The following is a 21,798-nucleotide window of genomic DNA, read 5'->3' as shown; positions in this document are numbered from 1 at the left end:
CGCTATATTTCAGACTGATTCACACGGATAATTATTCAGGCGCAAAAACAACGCCCGATGTTCGCAGTTAAAGGGGCAGCGTCGTAGCGGAGCCCAACTCTCTTCTTTAAGAGAATATGAAGTTATTTTCTGTAGAAGTGGCTGAAGGGAGCTGAGAAGTCAAAGCTCTTTGTTCTGAGCTCCGTAGCACTGGGATGTGGAGGTGGGGGAGGTGTGTTTGTGAATGGGGCGGGAGAGGAGGGTAAGCATTAATTGTACCCAGATGTGAACTCCAGTAAGGTAGATTTGCCAGAACGTAGCTGGGACTCCCGCGGAGAAAGTTTCGGAATGACAAGAGTCTGGCTCACAGCCCAGTACGGATTACAATCTCATCCACTGATCATTCACTACCACCCCCTCCCCGACCCCCATATAAGATGGACTCCATTTTAACAACTGTGATACTCCTTCTAAATGACTTGAAGCTCTTTACATTGATATGGCGCCCTCAAAATAAATACCCCGCCACACCCCTCCCGACAGCAATGATCTGGGGTGGAGACTTTCCGAGACAAGGCACTGCATCTCTGAAACAAAATGTTCAGTCAGCGAAATACTGCCTGAATTGGAAGTCCATTCTGCGCCCGGTGTAGTTTCCAGGGAATATGGCCCGATGCGCGAAGGATGGCCCCCCAGCGCTATTTGCGTGGAGTATTCCCCGTTTAGTGGCAGTTAGCTGCACGATGAGAAGCATTGAATAGAGGTCCAGCTTCGAGTAGAAATCTATTCCGTCCACCAGAGAATCAATGGGGACAGCACATGCTGGAATTCCGGATTTTAATATTCACAAATTGCTGGAAGAACCCAGCGGACCGTAATCTCCACAGCAGCCGAGGAACTGAGGGCACCCGAAAGAATTTGAGGTTCATTCCATCTCCTCGCCGGTTACAGCTTTTCACATGTTCATTCAAATATACTGTGCGTTCCCTCTACTCCCCACAACCTCCATACTGCATTTTATTCCACATTCCAGAGCAGTGCCGATCTCGTTGAGGCGTAAGTGCCTGCAGGGAGACTCCGGATCAGAATCGGGTTCTATATCACTGGCCTCTGTCCTGTGAAATCTGTTGTTCTGCAGCAGCGGTGCATTGCATTACAAAATAATAAAAATGATAAATCACTATAAGAAGTGTATATATAAAAAAATTAAGTAAGTAGAGAAGAAAGAGAGGGAAACATACTGAGGTAGTGTTCATGAGTTCATTGTCCATTCGGAAATCTGATGGCAGAAGGGTAGAAGCTGTTCCTGATGTTGAGAGTGTGTCGTCAGGCTCCGGTACCTCCCTCTTGGTGGTAGCAATGAGAAGAGGGCACGTCTTGCGTGATGGGGGTCCTTAATGATGGATGCCGCCTTTTTTTGAGGCATTGCCATTTGAAGATGTCCTGGATGCTGGTGAGACCATAAGACCTAGGAGCAGAATTAGGCCATTCAGCCCATCCAGTCTGCTGTGCCATTCTTTCATGGCTGATTTGCTAGCCCACTCAACTTCATTCTCCAGCCTTCTCACTGTGACCTTAAATACCCTGATTAATCAAAAACGTATCAACCTCCTCCTTAAATATACCCAATGACTTGGCCTGTACAGCCAACTGTGGCAAAGAGTTCCACAGATTCACCACTCTTTGGTTAAGGAATTTTTTCCTTATTTCTGTTCTAAATGGTCAGCCCTCAATTCCATGGCTGTGTCCTCCAGTCCCAGACACTTCCCCTCTTCCTAGGCCTTTCAATATCCGATTTCAATGAGATTGCCACTTATTTTTTCAAACTTTGGCGAGTACAGGCCCAGAGCCATCAAACCCTTCCATTCCTGGGATCATTCTCCTGAACCTCCTCCGGGCTCTCTCCAATGCCACCACATCCTTTCTTAGATAAGAGGACCAAAACTGCTCTCAAAGCTCCCAAATGCAGTCTGACCAATGCCTTACAAAGCCTCAGAATTACATCCTTTATTCTAATCCTTTCGAGATCAATGCTAACGTTGCATTTACTTTCCTCACCACTGACTGAACCTGCAAGTTAACCTTTATGGAATTCTGCACAAGGACTCCCCCCAAGTTCCTTTGCACCTTGATTTTTAAATTTCCTCTAATTTTGCAAAATAGTCCAACCTTTATTCCTGCCAAAGTACATGACCACACACTTCCCTACATTATGTTCCATCTGCCACTTTTTGCCCATTCACCCCTTCTGACTAAGTCATACACACTATCATCGTGAGTCTTCAGACTCACCACCCCAATGCATTCATTACTGTATCGGGAGACTTCAACCACGTTTCTCTCTCGACAAACCTACCCACTTCTGATCAGTTTGTCAAGTGTCATACAAGAGAAAATAAAACACTGGATCTCTTGTACGCAATTGTTAAAGAGGCATACAGCTCCACGGCTCTCCCCCCACTTGGAAGATCAGATCACAACCTGGTTCACCTCATGCCCATCTATAAGCCCAAAGTACAACAGCAGCTAGCTACCACCAAGATAGTAAAGAAATGGCCTCCAGAGGTCATCGAGTCCTGGAAGGGCTGCTTTAAGGATACTGACTGGAGTGTGCTTTGTGAACCATTTGGGGAGGTCGTTAATGGACTTACTGATTGCATCACTGGCTATGTCAATTTCTGTGTGGACACTATAATACCATCAAGGACTGTTCACTGCTTCACTAACAAACCATGGGTCACCAGTGATCTAAAGGCTCTTCTCAACCACAAACTGAGAGCCTTTAGATCAGGAGACAGGGAGGGATTGAAACATGTGCAGAGAGAGCTAAAGGAGAAAGTCAAGTTGGCTAAAGAGGAACAGAGGAGAGAGCTGGAGAACAAGCTTGGGCAGAGTAGCACAGCAGAGGTGTGGAGAGGTATGAGGAACATCACCGGTTTCAATCAGCCTAGCTGTAGAGCCACAGAATGCAGCCATGAATGGGCTAATGAGTTAGATCAATTCTTTAATAGGTTTGACAATTGCCCTCCTGTTCACACCCCCTCAGCACAGCAGTCCAGGTACCGAGGCACCCAATGCCTCCCCCCACCCCCGTCCAATTGAACACGGGGATGAACAACACAGGCTACCACTGTCTACATCCCTTCCTTGCCCTGCACTTACCATCCACACCTCCAAATACCAAATATCGTCTTGATCTTCACCCCCTCCCCAGCCCCCAGCTTCCACCAACCCTCCCAGTCATCATGGACTCATCTTCACTACTGAGTAGGTGAAATGGGCTCTGGGGAAACTCAGACAGAGCAAAGCAATGAGACCGGATGGTGTGAACCCCAAGGTTCTGAAGGAGTGTGCTGAGCAGCTTTTCATTCTGCGTCTCAGCCTGGAAAGGGTCCCAACTGTGTGGAAAACATCATCTGTGGTCCCAGTACTCAAGATGGGCCAACCGAAAGTCTTGAATGACTACCGTCCAGTGGTCCTAATCTCACACATAAGGAAGACCCTAGAGAGGCTGGTCCTGGCTCACCTCCGACCCCTGGTCAGATCAGCCTTTGATCTCCTGCAGTTTACCTACCAGGAGCACATTGGATCCGACGATGCTGCCATCTACCTGGTGAACAGAGTCTACTCCCATATGGATAAGCAGGGCAGCACTGCGAGGATTATGGTGTTTGATTTCTGAAATGCCCTCAGTACCATACAGCCTTCATTGCTGGGGGGAAAGCTCCGTTCAATGCAAGTTGGCACTTCCATAATAATCTGGATAATGGACTAGCTGACTGGCAGATCACAGTTTGTGTGGCTTCAGAGCTGTGTGTCAGACATGACCATAAGCAGCACTGGGGTCCCACAGGGGACTGTATTGGCTCCCTTCCTGTTTATCCTGTATACTTCAGAATTTAGATACAACACTGATTCATGTCATTTAGATGGAGACAGAACAAAAAGAAAGATTTTTACTCCTCATGTATATGAAGGATGTAAGTAATAAAGTCAATGCAATTCATCTGCAGAAATTCTCTGATGACTCAGCAATATTTGGTTGTATAAAGGGAGGACAGGAGGATGAATACAGGGCCCTGGTGGAGGACTTTGTCAAATGGTGCAAGCTGAATCATCTGCAGCTCAACATCAATAAGAGAAAGGAGATGGTGATGGACTTTAGGAAGACTAAGTCTACACTGCTCCCTGTTACTATTGATGGTGAGGATGTGGTGAGGCCCTACAAGTGCCTGGGGTGCACTTGGATGACAGACTTGAGTGGAGCACCAAGACAGGGGCTGTGTACAAGAAGAGCCAGAGTCACCTCTACTTCCCGAGGAGACTGAGGTCCTTTGGAGTATGCAGGCCTCTCCTTCACATGCTCTACCAGTCTGTTGTCACCAGTACAATCTTCTATGTGGTGGTGTCCTGGGGCAATGGCATCAACACAGGTGATGCCTACAGGCCCAATAAACTGATTAGAAAGGCTGACTCTGTTATAAGAGTCAAACTGGACACTGAGGCTGTGGTAGAACAAAGGAAGATCTGGACAATTCTGGACCATGTTTCTCACCTTCTGCATGCAACCTTAGCTGCACAGAGGTGCACTTTCAGTAATAGACTAAGATAACTGTGCTGCTCCAAAGAGCACTATATGAGGTCATTCTTACCCTCAGCCATTAGGCTCTATAATGAGTCAACCTATAGCCTGGGAAGTGATGACTCCCCCCCCCCCCCCCCCCCACCACGTTAGACTGTTTGTGGTAACTTTTTAAAAATTCTTTCTACTTCTAATATCTATATCAGTGCACTTGCAATGTTACTGAGGCACTGTAATTTCATTTGGGATCAATAAAGTGATGTATCTATCTATCTATCTTCTGTAGATGCCCTGCTTCCTCAACACTACCTCTCCTTGAATCATCCACAAAGCCATCAATTCCTCCATTCAAATCATTGACATACAACGTGAAAACAAGCAGTCCCACCACCGACCCTTGAGACACCCATTAGCCACCAACGGTTAACCAGAACATGCCCCCTTTATTCCCATTCTTTGCTTCCGGTCAGTCAGCCAATCTTCTATCCATTCTAGTACCTTTCCCATAACACCATGAGCTTTTATTTTGTTAAGCAACCTCATGTGCCGCACTTTGCCAAAGGCCTTCTGGAAGTCCAAATAAACGACCTCCTTTGTCTATCCTGCCTGTTATTTCCACAGAAGAATTCCAACAGATTTGTCAGGTAAGGTTTCCCCTTTTGCAAACTATGCTGACTTTCGTCTCTTTCATCACTTGCCTCCAAGCACCCTGAAATCTCATCCTTAATAATAGACTCCAACATCTTTTCAACCACAGGAGTCAGATGAACTGGCCTAATGCCTCCCTCCCTTCTTAAAGTGGAGTGACATTTACAATTTTCCAGTCTGCTAGAATCATTCCAGAATTCAGTGTTTTTTGAAAGATCATTACTAATGCCTCCACAATTTCTTCAGCTACCTCTTTCGAAACCCTGAGGTGTAGTCCATCTGATCCAAGTGACTTATCTGTATTCAGATCTTTCAGCTTCCCAAGCACCTTCTCCTTAATAATAGCAACTTCACTCACTTCTGCCTCCTGACACTTTCACATTTCTGGCATACCGCTAGTGTCTTCCAAAATGAAGACTGATATTTATATATTTATTAAGTTCTTCCACCATTTCTTTGTCCCCTGTTACTATCTCTCCAGCGTGATTTTCCAGCGGCCTAATAATCCACTCCTTACCCCTTTTATATCCTCTTTTATATTCTCTTTTATGTTATTGGATAGCTTACCTTCATATTTCATCTTTTTTCTCTTTATGGTTTTTTTTAGTTGCCTCCTGTTGGTTTTTAAAAGCTTCCCAATCGTCTACCTTCCCACTAATTTTTGCAATCTTATAGCCCTCTCTTTTGCTTTTACACCTGCTTTGACTTCCCTTGTCTGCCTTGATTGCCTTCAACCTCCCTTTAGAGTACCTTTTCATCTTTGGGATTCATCAATCCTGTGCCTTTTGAACCGCCCTTAGAAACTCCAGCCACTGCTGTTCTGCCATCATCCCTGCTGGTGTCCACTTCCAAATAACTTTGGCCAGTTCCTCTCTCGTGCCTCGAATTTCTTTTACTCCACTGTAATATCGATACATCTGACTTTATCTTCTCTCTCTCAAACTGCAGGGTGAATTCTATCATGCTATGCTCACTGACTCCTAGGGGTTCCTTTACCTTAAGCTTCCTAATCAAATCTGGGTCAGTACATAACACCCATTCCAGTTTTGTCATTCCCCTAGTGGGCTCAACAACAAGTTGCTCTGAAAAGCCATCTCATAGGCATTCTACAAATACCCTCCCTTGGGATCCAACACCAAAATGGACATTCGGAATCTACCTGCATTTTGAAATCCCCCATGATTATTGCTACATTGTCCTTTTCACATGTTTTTTAAATCTCCCATTGTAAGTTGTGGCCCACATCCTGGCTACTATTTGGAAGCCTGTATATAACTCCCATCAGGGTCTTTTTCCTTTTGCAGTTTCTTAACTCTACCCACAAGGATTCTACATTTTCTGATCCTATGTTACCTCTCTCTAAGGATTTGATTTCATTTGTTACCAATAGAGCCACAACCCCCCCCCCCCCCCACCTCCCTGCCTGTCCTTTTGATACAATGTGTATCACTGGATGTTAAGCTCTCAACTATGATCTTCTTTCAGCCATGATTCAGATGAGTACAACTTCATACTTGCCACTCTCTAACTGCACTACGAGATCATCTACCTTATTCCATATACTGTGTTCATTCAGATGTAACACCTTCAGTCCTGTATTCATCACCCATTTTGATTTTGACTCCCTGGTACACTTTAGCTCATGCCACTGACTGCAATGTTGCCCTATCACCAGTCCATCCTTCTTCACAGTCTCACTACATACTTATAAACCAACCACCCCCCTGCCAAATAAGTTTAAACCCTCCTGAGCAGCTCTTGCAAACCTGCTCATAAGGATATTGCCCCCCCCCCCACCACCACCAGGTTTGGGTGTAACCAGTCCTTTTTGTCCAGGTCATATCTTCGCAGAAGAGAACCCAATGATCCAGAAATCTAAAACCCTGCTCCCTGCACCAATTCTTCAGCCACACATCCATCTGCCAAATCATCCTATTCTTGCCCTCACTGGCATGTGGCACAAGCAGCAGTCCAGAGACTCTGAAGATCCTGCTTTTCAGCTTTCTGCCGGACTTCCTATATTCTGTCTTCAGGACCTCCTCCCTTTCCCTTCCTGTGTGTCATTGGTACCAATATGTACCACGACTTCTGGCTTTCCGCCCCCTCAGAATACCATGGACCTTATCCGAGACATCCCTGACCCTGGCACCTGCAAAGCAACATACCATGCGGGTGTTTCTTTCACATCCACAGAATTTGCTTTCTGCTTCTCTAAATTATGGAATCCCCTATCCCCTTCTCCACCCTTCCCTTCTGAGCCGCAGAACCAGACTCAGTGCCGGAGACCCGGTCGCTGTGGCTTTCTCCTGGTAGGTTGTCCCCCCCCCAACAGTATCCAAAGCAGTATACATTATTGAGCCGAACAGCCACAGGGGTACACAGCACTGGCTGCCTTTTCCCTTTCCCTCTCCTTGAAGGAGCTGCAGCTTGGTGCACCTCATGCAGATGCAGTTATCGGGGAGACTGGAGGTCTCCCAAAGAACATAGCATGAAATCGGGACCCATTCTCAACACATTACGTGTGACCTCGCGCACAGATTGCCCTCCGCCAGGAGGCCAGTGCCAATGATAGAAAAGGCTAAGTTTGTAATGTTCTGCAGCTTTTTGCGCTCCATACCAGACAGTGTACAACCAACTAGAATTCCCTCCACAGTACATCTGTATGAATTTGCATGAGACTTTGGGGTCATACCAAGTCTTTTCAAACTCGTAATGAAATATAGTCGCTGTCATGCCTCATTTGTAAATACATCAATATCCTGGGCTCGGGATAGATCTTCAGAGATGTTGACACCCAGGAACATGAAACTGTTCATCCTTTCCACTGTTGATCTCTCGATGAGAACTGGTGTGTGTTCCCTCGGCTTCTCCTTCATGAAGTCCACAGTCCTTCTTGATGATGCATGTAAGGTTGTTGTTGCAACACCACTTAACCAGCTGGTCTATCCCGCTCTTGTCTGCCTCCTCATTGCCATCTGAAATTCTGCCAACAATATTGGTGTTATTGGCAGATTTATAGATGGCGTTTGAGCTGTGCCTAGCCACACAGACGTGGCTGTAGTGGGGGTTGAGCAGTGGGCTCAACAGGCACGTTGACTGTCAGTGAGAAGGAATGTTTGTTCTGATCCACACAGATTGTGGTCTCTCGATGAGGAAGTCAAAGATCCAGTTCAGGATCTTTGAGGGAGGTACAGATGCCCAGGTTCTGGAGTTTGTTAAACAGTACTGAGGGTATGATTGTGTTGAGTGCTGAGCTGTAATCAACAAACAGCAGCCTGATGTAGGTATTGCAGTTGTCCAGGTAATCCAATGCTGAGTTGAGTCAGTGAGATTGCAGCAGGTCCAGGTCCTTGCTTAGGCAGGAGTTGACTCTGGCCATGACCAACCTCCCAAAGCACTTCATCACAGTAGATGTGAGTGACACTGGGTGATCGTCATTGAAGCAGCTCACCCTGATCTTCTCAACCACTAGTGTGATCATTACCCTTTTGAAATAGGGGGGAACCTCCAACTGCAGCAGCGAGAGATTGACGGTGTCTTTGAACCAGTTGGTTGGTACAGGTTTTCCGAGCCCTAGGAGGCACTGGAATTGGGGTGGGCACATGGGAGAGGGGGCCCCTGGGGGTGATTGCACTCTGAACTTTGTGGGGCTTCACCCAACAGCTTCCTCAGACGCTCCAGGAATTGACCACTTGGTAAGGAACGTCACTTCACAAATATCGTAAATGAAATACCGAATCAAATATGATCTGGTCCATGCGCTGGCCATTCATGGATCCACAACAAGGGCAGTACCTGCTTTATTATGAGATAACGAGGCAACAAATAAAATGATGGAGGACCTCAGTAGGTCAGGCAGCGTCTGCGGATGGGGATGGACGGGTGAAATATCCACATGGAGGGCCAGCACCCATAATGTCGACTGTCCATTTGTGTATCGTGGGATCCAAGTCTATAGCTCCCTGAAAGTGACTACACGGGTGGAGAAGGTGATAAGGAGCTGAGTTCGAGTCAGGAATGTACGCTACAGTTTTACAAACTCCTGGTCTGGCTGTGTCTGATGTTCAGGTCTATTTGACCCTCCCCTTTTGGGGAGGATATGGAGGTTTTGGAGATGGTGCAGAAGAGGTTTGCCAGGATGCTGTCTGGATTAGAGGGCTTGTGCTATAAGAGAATTTGGTCGAACTTGAATAGTTTTCTTTGGAGCAGTGGAGGCAGAGGGGAGGGTTATAAGACTGAGAAGCATACAGATAGTATCAGTTTTCCCCCCAGGGTTGAAATCCAGAGGACATGCATTTAGGGTGTGAGGAGGCAAACTCAGAAGAGGCGCAAAGGGCAGTTTTATTTAACACAGAGAGCAGAGGATGCCTAGAATGTGTTGCCTGGGTTGACGGTGGATAGAGGCATTCCTAGATAGGCACATGGACATGAGGGAAATGGAAGGATATGGACATTGTGTAGCCAGAAGGGATTAGTTTGGTTGGCCATTTGATTGCTAGTATAATTAGCTCGGCACAGCATTGTGGGCTGAAGGGCCTGTTCCTGTGCTGTTCTATTTGCCTCCACAGACGCTGTCTGACCCACTAAGCTCCTCCTGCCCCTTGCTTTGTTGCTCCAGGTTCCAGCATCTGCCACTGCGTGTCTCCGCTAAAGGAGTCCTGTCCCTGGGTTACAAATGGCCAACTAATGAATACCACGACACAAGAATCAGTTCCCATAATATTATTAAGTTCAAAAGTCCAATGTATGAACATGCATATTTGTCCCCTCTCCCCACCCCCATCTCCATCCTAAATCTACTCCCCTGAATCTTGAGGCTTTGTCCCCTAGTTCTAGTCTCACCTACCAGTGGAAACAACTTTCCTGCCTCGATCTTATCTATCCCTTTCAGAATTTTATGTGTTTCTATAAGATCTCCTCTCATTCTTCATTATTCCACTAAGTACAGTCCCAGGTGACAATCTCTCCTCATAGTCTAACCCCCTCATCTCTGGAACCAGCCTGGTGAACCTCCTCTGCCCAGCCTCCAAAGCCGGTATATCCTGGTGAAGAGTTGCACCTTCGATGGTGCAGAGAGCACCAGGAGATGGCCCCACTTCTCTGTCCAGGACCACAGACAGATAGGGTTCACTCTCTGCTGCCCTCCCAGCAGGATGCACTGTCCGTTTTGCCACTGCTGGGTGAGCTGAGGCTGCCTCTGGCTCTTTGCTACAGTTCTGCTGGGTCCTGTACAGATTTGTTGCGAGCTGTGGCCGGTTATGTGACCCCCTCCCCGCTTTCCCCAATCCCTATCTCAGGGATCACAGGAACTTCTCCTAAGATCAAAAGAGGGGTCAAGCAAGGGGACCCTTTGTCACCCGTTCTCCTCAATGTTACGATGGACCCTTTAATAACAAGCACACTGGAGCACTGAGGAAGAGGAATTGAAATTACAGTAGCTAATGAGAAGTCAAAATGCATGGTGCTTGCATTTGTAGACTGCGCAGCAATCATGAATGACTGCTACGACAGGATGGAGAGAAATAAACATTCTATCAATATTTTGTAAATCCACCGGGCTGGATGTTAATGTGAAGAAGAGGAAAGGTTTTAATCTTGTCAGCAAAAATAAGATGCGAGTACAAAATCAAGGAAGAATGGAGCTTTGATAGAAAGATCATGTTATATATACTACCCAAGGACATTGAGAAGCACCTGGGAGCTAAAATTCACCCATCTAACGAGAACTGGAGATCCAAACTTGAAGGGTGGTTTAGCAGATCGAAATCAGCAAAACTGAAACCAATGCAGAAAAACAGCTCCTGAAAATGTATATTGGCCCAGGAATATATTACCACCTGATTCTAAATGCAGCCTCGCAAAACTTCCTCAGAGCTCTGGACTGGCTAATCAGGAGAACTGCCAAAGAAGTAGTCCATCTGCCCCAAGACACACCTGACAGGGTTCTGAATGCCTGCAGCAGAGATGGAGGACTATGTATACCGAAATTGGAGGTGCAGATCCTGATCTCGGTCATCAGAAAAATCCTTGTGGATTTCATAACTCATTCCTTTAAGGTTACAACCTGAAGTATGACAATAGTTCCCTCTTCCAGGGGAACTTAACAGGTCAGGCAGCACCTGGGGAGGAAAATGACAGGTGATGTTTCTGGTTGAGAGCTTTCATCTGGAATCTGTGTTGGACTGGAGGACCCACATCCATAAAATGCTGCCGAGCCAGAGCTACAACTGAGAGTCCATACTATGAACACTAGGGGATAAGTGTGTCAGATATTAAAGAAGATCGGATATTATATGAATCTCCGGAAGAACCAAACAGGGGCTATAGCCCAAACTCAGAATGTCTGACCATGTGAATGGCCTGCATATGATTTGTAAACACATTCAACTGGATGAAAATGCACGTGTAATCTGCACACATCGTCTGCTTTATTTTGCGCAGGAGAGAAGGATAACAGGGAAGAGCCCTTTGTGGATATGCATTGCAGGTGGAAGAATGAAGCCATTGGTTGGAGCAAAGAGGGAAACTAATCATTTTAGAAAGGGTTGGATGCCGAGTATCTGGAACTCCCCCCCCCCCCCCCCCACTCTTGCTGATGCAGAACAAAGTGCACTGACAAGTAGAACAGAGTCACAGAATCAAGATAATGATCAGAAGGAAATGGCTGAGGGAGATTGATGAGGAAGTATCTGAAGGCTTTACCAAATCATTTTCTTCATTGTCCATTACTTTGTGGGGAACTTAAAACATTACTGTAGTTCTGAGCTATTGAATAGGGTAAAAATGTTTCTTTTGCCACTCTATTACCTACTCAATTTGTAGAACCAAAAATGTTATAGAGCATTTTTTCATGGATTAATCCATGATTTATAGTGTGGCATGTGCAAACATTGTCCGTGTATATACTTTAGTTTATCTACTCATTGTACGTATCTAAACATGACTATGTATGTACATGTATATTTGTGTTTTTATTCAGTTTTGTGTACATGTCCATGTTTGTATTTGCATCAATGCACTATACAAACCTGCATGTGTATGATTATGTAAATGTATAAATTTACTGTAGTTTCTTGTGTGTTATTATCTGTATTACTGTGATTAACTGAAATCTGTCACTCACCTTTCCTTATGAGGAACACACTGGTATTTTTGTTCAAAGTGACCAAGTATAAGGCACAAGCCAGATACAGGGAAGGGAAAACACACAAAATGCTGGAGGAACTCGGCAGTCCAGCCAGCATCAACAGAAAAGAGTAAGCAAGTCAATTGTGTACTCTTTTCCATAGATGCTGCCTGGCCTGCTGAGTTGCTCCAGCATTTTGCGTGCATTGCTTTGGAATTTCCAGCATCTGTAGTTTCTCGTCTTTGAGATGCAGGGAGGGTACTGATCACTTGCACTAACCACATTAATGTAACTTCATATTCTCAACGTGTTCTGCCCTCATTTACTGTTTAATGAAATTGCTAATGTCCACTAACTATGCCTTCAGTCTTCTTTCCAACACCCTCCCGAATCCTAAAGTGATGACACTGGGACTTTTGTCTGTGCTGCTTGTCTGTTTGTCAATGTACACATGGCACTCTATAGCACTGCTCACTGTGTGGCACACCAGGATTGAGTCAAATCCCTTGGATTAGGACTGGGGAACGAGCAGTAGATTTAATTGACTATTTCTGGCTGTCCTATCTCCCACAAGTGCTAAGCAGATCTATCTCTGGTTTCCGTTGTATTTAAGCTCTCTACAGTGGTGGTGGGGGGGGCGGGGGTGTTCTCACAGGGAGCCGCTCCATCTGATTTCCGCATAAACTCAGGTATTTCCTGCTAATGTTGCGCCCTTTGTTCTCCCAGACTGTGTGCCTGGAATTCTAACCACTGCACAAGCACATCTTGACTGCAGACATGGCTGGGAGGGCCGCCTGCCTTGTCTTTCTCTGTCTACCTGGTGAGTATGGAAAAGTACACCCACTGGTTAGCCAACCAGCTGACAATACTTGATTTCTGCTAGCAAGTGGCATTTCTGCTAAACACTTAGATTCAGTTATGATAATCACAAAACTGTCAGCATTTACTGCCTTTGCAGTGTGACATTGGCAGTAATTTCTGGAGTATGCAAGTATGTATTAAAACAGAAATCTGGAAGAGAGGGCTATGATTTTCAGAAATCAGTGAATTAATGCTCACTTCAAATATCCACAAGAAAACTTTACTGTAAAACGATCCTGAAAATGTTCTGTATTTAGGCTGTAATTTCTAAGTGCAATCTCTTATTATCATTTAGCAACCTATCATGCCGATTTTTAAAAAAAAAAAGTTTTGTAAGATTGCAGTTCACTCAGACTAACTACATCAAAATATAATAGAGTTGAAAATAAGTTATTTCAAATAAAGTGTTTGTAATTTTTCAGCTTCCACTATGGGGTCCACAAAATAATTTTAGTTGAAAGTTAAGCATTTTTTTGTTTCCTGGTTTGATGCCTTTTATAATTCTGATTTATGACTGGCTATCAGCCACTTGTTGACCTCGTTTTTGTTGGCTGCTAGGAGTCCCTTTTGAACTAACAACAGGAAGCAGGGAAGTTCAGGTCAGAGGTCAATAGTGAGGACCATTTTTTTTCTGCTGACAGTAAAATCTATTCTTGGTTTCCCCACTATCTTTATTTAGTGCTTTGCCTTCATGAATAGATTTTCTTTCTGGTCTTTTTATTGACCCAATCTCTTCACTTAGGATCTTTTTCATATTTAGATACTTGTGGAAAATTTCTGCCTTTTGCTGCCAATTTTTTTTTCTCGAGCTTCTCCATCATCTTTGATAGCTATTCTTACTTTCTATAATTAGAAATAACGACTCATCGTATGCTTTTATTTACTCTTTTATTTTAGTTCTATTTTACTTTCTTTTTGGTCAGCCCTGCTCTCTGCCACATATACCTGGACTGAGCTTGAAACACTGCCACCTTGAGAGCTTTTCCAGTAAATTTGAGGGCTTTGAGGGAGAGATGATGGGGTGAGACAACTGCTAGTTGCAGGTGTCAGAATGAGGACTATGAATGAACCCACAAGTAATCCAATGTGCAATAGAATTTCTTGGCAATTCTGTTGCGTATCTGGGTTATTAATCACAATATGATGTACAAATATTGATTATACTGAACCCCAGAAACCTTGTGAGGGATTGCACTCTGGTGAATCTTTGTTAAATCACAACGTTGGCTGTTTACTCAGTCCAAGTTTTGAAAGCCTTGTAGAGTGTAGGAGGAGGGCTTGCAAAGTGGGATCAAGTGTCTCATAGTACTGGTAAAGTACGTCTTAGAACAATGGTCCCCAACGTCCGGGCCGTGAAGCATGCAGGAGTGCAGCCGTAGCCGGGATGCACCCAGCACATCCCTAAGAAAAAAGCCGAAATAAACAAGCTAATTAATTGGGTGCCACCCGGCTCGTAAATGTCGGCCCAGATCAGAGGTGTTTGCCGATTTCACTTGCTCTACGCAATTGGCAATCGCCTCTGATCTGGGCCGATATTTACGTACCAGGCCGCACCTAATTAATTAGCTTGTTTATTTTGGCTCTTTTCTTAAAGATGTGCTGGGTGCGCCCGGCTACCGCTGTACCGCTGCATTCTTCGCGGCCCGGAGTTTGGGGACCACTGTCTTAGAACCAGGCACTGGGAGACCAAGTCTTGGTTTCGATGCATTGTAAAGACAGGGAAGGGGAGGATGATGGGACCTTCCAGTTGAACGAGAACCCAAGTGAGAAAAGATTAAAGCAAATGTGCTCATAAATATCATTGATAAAATAGAGATGAGCAGTGCGGAGCATGGAGTAGATTTTGACTTTTGTGATGATCTACCCCACATGTAAAACAGAAGATGGAAAACTGACAATCCATTTCTCATAATATCTTTAAGATTAGCTTTGTAGAAAGATGAGTGATAAAGGAATGGGTCCATTGGAATCTAAGCCTTTTACTTCTGGTATTAGATAAAGTCAAATGAATGGGAATTAAATGTTGGAAATACTCAGCAGGTCAGGCAGCATCTATGGAGAAAGGCAAAGGGTTTTCACCAGTCACAATGAATGGCTATCAACCTGAAAATGTTCTTTAGCTTTTGTCTCTGCACATGCTGCCTGACCTACTGAGTATTCCCAACATGTACTGGTTTTAATTGTTTCTGTTTTTCACTTCAGTACAAATATCTGCAGTTTTATCCTTTCAGACGAGTATATAACTCCATGTCTCACCAACTCTGTCTTCACAGTGATGCTTCATGGTCAATATAATGATCTGACAGACCTGTTCTCTATAGAGCCACAGTTTGAACAGTACGACACTCAGATAGGTAAGAACCGGCCTGAATTGTACCAAGGGAATATTGCTGGAAATACTCAATAGGTCAGGCAGCCTCTGCGGAAAGAGAAACTGTTGAGCCGTCATTGGACCTAACAGCTTCTACCTACAGATTCCACATGCTGAATGACTAAGCATTGCTGTTTGTTACTTTGATGTATTGTTTACAGGATGAACACCACCCCATGCATCCAGTAGAGTAGGAGATTGACAGTACTGTACAAAAATCTTCAGCATCCTGGATCTTTAATATGGTTTGGGATGGTATGGCCTCCACAGAACCCTGATCTCAGTATCGTCAGGGCTGTCTGGGATTACTTGGAGAAACAAAAGCAAGCGAGACACCTAAAGTCTGCAGAAGAACTGTGGAAAGCTCTTCAAGATGCTTTGAACCGATTTTCTTATAAAACTGCACAACAGTGTGCCTAAGAGAATTGATGCAGTTTTAAAGGCAAAAGGTGGTCGCACCAAATAGTGATCCAATTTTTTTTACTGTTTCCTGTTCTTCATCATAAATTATTATTTCATTATTTTGGAAAGCATTTTGGCTTTAGAGAGATTTTTTTTACATGTGCCTAAGACTTTTGCACAGTACTGTGTACCGATGGGAGTATCTAAATTAACCCCATTGGGGCTGTTTCAACATTCTGCTCACACCTCCAACTATACTGAAGGGGCTTTCCATCACCCAACATTATTTACTGTCAATCCAAACGGTTGGGGGAGGGACCCAGGTCAGAACTGGCCCAAGTCCAGCCAGGAGTAAATATTTCTGCTACTGCCCAGAAGGAGCCAGGGTCAAATATTTACAGATACTAGCATCAGCGTGGTTTGCTATAAACCTCTTCTGTAGGTCGGTATGTCAGGGAATGATCATCTTTGCTTGTTTTTCATCATGTTAACAATGCTGAGATAATCCAGGAAATATTTTCCAGCAGGAAATATCAAGTGAAAGCTGTTTCTATCATTAATGTGCTTTCTGATGTTCTGTAAAACTTCACAAGCCCTCCAGAAATCCACTCACCGAATCCCAGCTGACATTGTTTTCACAGAGCACAGTGACTTGACTTGCTTTATTCACTTCTGAATCATTCGGACTGCGATGCAAACATCAGCCGAGGCAGAAAGAAGCTTCTGAGGTTCAAGTGCAGTATTGGGCTGGATGAGCAGGGGGAACAATCATTTCCCTGCCATTCTCCTGCTAGTTCCTTGCATGTACTTAAAGCAGGCTACGTGCAGATCTTTGCATCTCTCCTCAGCTTCACTTTGCAGTCGAGTGAGGCTCCAGAAAAGGTCCAACCCCTCCTTCGGCCTTGGCCACACTCAACATCAGAAAGCCAAGGAGGAGCAAAGGAGAACAGCTGATCAGAACTCAGACCCTGCAATATGAGGGTACAGCCTCAGAATAAAGGGATGTCCCTTTAAAACGGACGTGAGGAGGAATTTCTTCAGCCGGGGATGGTGAATATCTGGAATTCATTGCCACAGATGGCTGTGGAGCCAGAGGTTGATAGGTTATTGATTAGTAAAGCGCTTGAAGGTTATGAGAAGGCAAGAGAGTGGGGTGAAAAGAAAATCATCCATGATTGAATGGTGGAGCAGATTTGATGGGCTGAATGGTCTTGTTCTGTTCCTTTGCTCCTCTGTGTGTTCCTGCAAAGCTTACCAACCTCCCCACCATCAACATTATATGTTGCCCTGGAGGGATATCAGAGATAAAGATCTATAAAGATTAGCTTTATTTGTGACACGTACATCGAAACACATGGTGAAATACTTCATTTGCATCAAATCAAATCAACGAAGGTTGTGCTGGGGGCAAGCGTCACCAAACTTCCGGTGCCAACAGAACATGCCCACAACTCACCAACCCTAACTCTACCTGCACGTCTTTGCAATGTGGGAGGGAACTGGAGCACCCAGAGGAAACCTACACAGTAAGTACAAACCTCCTACAGACAGAGGTGGGAATCAAACCCCTAACCCCTACGATACTGTTCTACACGTGTCATAGTCACTATGGGTTATACTGGATTTTATCTGCTACCATCAGGCCTGCATTGTGCTTTGGAGGAGGTGCGTTCACTGGCTGGTCTCCTTCATCTCTCTCTTTCCCCCCCCCCCCCCCATGGGGTCCTGGTGCAGAAGCCATCAGACACCCCACCGTTCCTCCATTGAAGAAAATTCTTTCCCAGTTTTGCAGCACAGAGTAGCTGTGGTACACATGAGATGCCATACATGCTCAGCACTTGAATGGGCATTTCCATTTTTGGTCATGGGTTCAGAGAACCACACCCCAAAAGCCATAGGCTGTTTTTGTCTGGGCTTTCATTTCAAAGATCTTGTATCCTCAGCAATTGTCTGTCCTCTGGTTCCTCCATGCTCTGAATCAACCTGCACATTCTTGGCATAGCTCTCCAATTGCTTCCCCTGGGGAATTATAAACGATGTCATGGCTGGAAGTGAGGAGGGTAATCCTAGAGAAGGATAATTTCGAGTGGCTTGGGCCCATTTCAGGAACATTTTTGGCTACAGTCTGCTCTTGATTTCCTCTTCACTTCTTTCCCATCCTCCTGGAACTCAGCCCCCTATTGTCACCTTCATCTTCACTATCTCCCTTCCCTTTCCTATCCACCACCCCTCCTCCAATCCCAACATCGATGCATTTGTCAAAACTGAATGTGGATCATAAAGCAAAAAGCAAAGCATGCTGAACTAAGGCAGTAAGTAAAAAAGACTAAAGAATTTCTGCATACAGGGGTTTGACCTGTTTCGTCAGCAATTCCTTTCCACCACAGATGCTGCTCGACCCTCAGGTTCTTCGGTGCCTTGTTTTTTTTTATATAGAGTTTCTGGCCAAAGTTCTCTGGAATTTTCAGGGGAACATTGGTAAAAATTGTCAATTTCTTGAGAGCTTCTGCCAGTGTTTTGGCAAAGGGGTTGAGGATCCTGAAGAAAATCACTGGGGTTACGTAGCGGAGTGAAGCGAAATAACGGTATAGTACATTGCTCAGCAACAAGCAGGAAATGTGATGACCTGTCAGTGACAACTGTTCTCATCTCTCTCCCCAGCTCCAACTGACTACGTACCAGATTTCGATTATACAGGTAGGTGTTCTCTCACTACTCTGTTGCACGTCAGTCATCCTTCCTCGTGCGCGGCAATAGGAACGTGGAACACTGCGCGCTTTTGAAGTGTTCCACGTATGGCATGACCTCTTCTCTGCCTTAACGCAGTGAAAAGGAGCTGCTTCGATGTCAGAGGCTAACCGATTTTTTAAAAAACGATGCCTTTATAACAAATGGTTCATATTTTAGCAATTCAGAGCATGGAAAAAGGCCTCTCAGTCTACATTCAATTATCAAGCAACTTTTTCTACAGCAGTTGCCGCCCTAATTCCATTTCATTCTCCCCACTATCCCGCCACCCCAGACCCTACCACTCACCTTTGGACTGGGATTTACAGTAGCCAATTAACCTGCTCATTCTTGGGAAGCTGGAGTATCTGCCTGAATCCCAGCCAGTCAGCAAGCTCCACTTAGACTGCAACAAAGGTCAAGGTTGAACCCTGGCGTCACTGGAGTGGAGAGGACAGCTCTACCAGCCGCAACGCTGTTCTGCATCCTTTGTGATTTGACTTTAAGCTCTTTTCTCAGCTGAGTCTGGAGACCTGTGTCGTGGTGAATTGGGTTACCTTAGTGTCAGAGTATTTGTCCCCTTGAACCTTAACCTCCCACCTCTCCTGGAGAATGGTGGATGTTATTGGCCTTGACTGTCCAAGGCACCACATTGGCACACAAACTTTGACATTGGAGTAGGAACCTCACTGACATTAATACAACCAGACTTTGGGAAAGGAGTATAGTACTTATACCCCAAGGGGCGTGAGGAGCAGTCAGCTCTGAAGTGCATCGGAGGGTAACAGTGACAGAACCAGCCTCACGGTAAAAAGTCTGAATCTGGATCCCAGCCTTTATCAGGGGTAGCCAAGCTTGTCCCCCTGCGGTCAGCTATCCCAGCATAGGCCGGCTTCGCTCTCCGGTACTCAACAAGAAGCACCTTCATGCATGGATGCATCTGGTGACTCTTTTCACCACATTTGGAGCAAAACTTTCTCCTATCTGCCATGTTAGATGAGGGCTTTCCAATTTCCATTTCATGATTAGCAAATTGAACCTGAAGGGCAATTTGGCATGTTACATGATAAGAGTTTAATAGGGAATCAAACAGATGCTAATATATTTTCCTGTAAGCCCGTCAATCTATTTTTCAAAAGAAATGCAGATTAAAATTTTAAAGATGAACTGCTTATGTCTTATTGATCCCATTCTCATCAATAAGAGTATTAAGATTAATAATGTTGCCATGGTTTCCACATTTCACATTGGTTATACTTACCCTAGCCTTGCCGTGTAGCAGGCTGGGATTCATCTGGCAAGCCAGATATTGATTGTCAGTCAGAACTAGGAGGATTGATGGCTATGTAAAGGTACACTCATCAGTGTCACACTGCGACAATCAGAGGTACTGAATTTTCCTTCTTGGGAACAAAAGGAAACTAATGGGAAATTATTTTTCTCTCTTTAAGGATAAGATACTAATGTTTGATAAGGGAAGGCTGGGTGTACCTCTGCTCTGCTTTGAATTCTGTTTCCAAATGGTTTGGTGTTTCCCGCCCCTGACTTTCCAGCAGGTTTGCCTGACTTTATCACATCCTTAACCTCAACCAGATTCCTCCTCTCTATGAGAAACTGTCATTTTCCTTGGAAAAGTCAGAGAGGAGATTTGAGAGAGATGGGGAAAGATCGCAACAGCCTTAGGTAACAAGATCTTCCCTTTAAGAAAAGTTAGGAACCAGGGAACGTTGACTTAAAATGATAGATAGAAGATACAGAGAGCCTGGAGGTGGAAGCAGAGACCATTAGAGTTTTCATAAAGGACTGGAGATGCATATGAGAGAAATAATCTATAGGCCACAGGAAAAGAGTGTGGGAACAGGACTGAGTTAATTGCTCTGTGAAGAGCTGGGGTGTTGCATGATAAGAATGGAGCAACTGGCCTCTTTCTGTGCCAGAACAATGCATGAATCGTTACCATGACTTTTGTACACTGTAATAAAAACATTCAATGTATACTGTCTGTACATCAATACCACAGGGCACCAAAGTCACATGGGATTTTCTCACGCTAGGCCCAGTTTTGTCGCCCGCTTACCCAACAGCACAGGTTTGATAAAAGTATTCAATGTTGTATGGGAGAAGAAAGGGGGACAGAAAAGGCAAATGGGCCTGGGCGGGAAAAAGAAAGTAAGCAATAAAAGCTGGAATAGACCATTTGGTTCCTTGTATCCACTCCTTAAATCAATAAGATTGTGGCTGATCTTTTACCTCGGCATCATTCCCTCCACAAACCTTGGGGAGTGCAGGAGCAACCCGGAACAGCCTCAGAATTGAGGCACGTCCATTTTGAACAGAGATGAGGGGAAATTTCTTTAGCCAGAGGGTGGGGAATCTGTAGAATTCATTGCCTTAGACAGCTGTGCAGGCCAAGTCATTGGGTATTTTTAAGGCAAGGGTTGATGGTTCTTGATTAATCGGCATCAATGGTTATGGGGAGAATGGGGTTGGGAGGAATAATAAATCAGCCATGATGGAAATGCGGAGCAGTATCGATGGGCTCAATGGCCTAAATCTGCTCCTAAGTCTTATGTCCTTTGATTTCTTCAGTATCTGAAACAGTATCGATCTCCACCCTGAAGCTTCTTTGCTAGAGTCCCAAAGATTCACTGCTTCTCACCCTGACTAGACAACTCCTTGCTGTGGTTCTGAACACACCCGCCAGGGGAAACGTCATCCCTACATTTACACTGTCAAGGATGTAAGAATTTTTGTGCAGTGGCAGCTGTGAAGGTGAGGAAAACATTGAGGCAGGGGAGTTAGGCTTTAGACGAGCTGGTAAGGTCCATAAGGCTGCTGGGGGCCTTGGGTAAGGAAAGTGGAGCAGGAGGAAGGCGAATACTCAGTGAATGAGTGGAGCTGCCTCTGAGAGCTGGATGAAAGCCAGCAGATATCCGTGCACCACAATTACAACCAGCTGTTCCTTGAATTGTTTACTTTCTGTTAATAGTTGTGGCATAGACGGGGCTGCAGTTGGACGCCGTCCCAGCCAATTACACGATTGTCAGTCTTGGCCCTGGAGAATATCAGGTTAATGAGTGTGCAGGTCCCACACAGCCGTCA

The 21,798-nt window shown here is 45.0% G+C and overlaps 1 protein-coding gene across 1 annotated transcript in view; it reads left to right on the top strand.

Annotated features, from left to right (window-relative positions):
* Positions 1-21,798, top strand: part of mfap2 (microfibril associated protein 2) — a 40,454-nt gene that overhangs the window by 536 nt on the left and 18,120 nt on the right. Inside the window, exons 2-4 of the mRNA XM_072244958.1 lie at positions 13,062-13,155; positions 15,470-15,550; positions 18,631-18,666. Of these exons, the coding sequence (XP_072101059.1) occupies positions 13,113-13,155; positions 15,470-15,550; positions 18,631-18,666 (160 nt within the window). The 5' untranslated portion in view covers positions 13,062-13,112. The remainder of the gene's footprint in view (positions 1-13,061; positions 13,156-15,469; positions 15,551-18,630; positions 18,667-21,798) is intronic.

The sequence above is a fragment of the Mobula birostris genome, chromosome 27, assembly GCF_030028105.1.
Source record: "Mobula birostris isolate sMobBir1 chromosome 27, sMobBir1.hap1, whole genome shotgun sequence".
Classification (NCBI taxonomy): Eukaryota; Metazoa; Chordata; class Chondrichthyes; order Myliobatiformes; family Myliobatidae; genus Mobula; species Mobula birostris.
The sequence above is the reverse complement of the archived record's forward strand: the minus strand, read 5'-3'. Positions and strand labels throughout refer to the sequence as shown.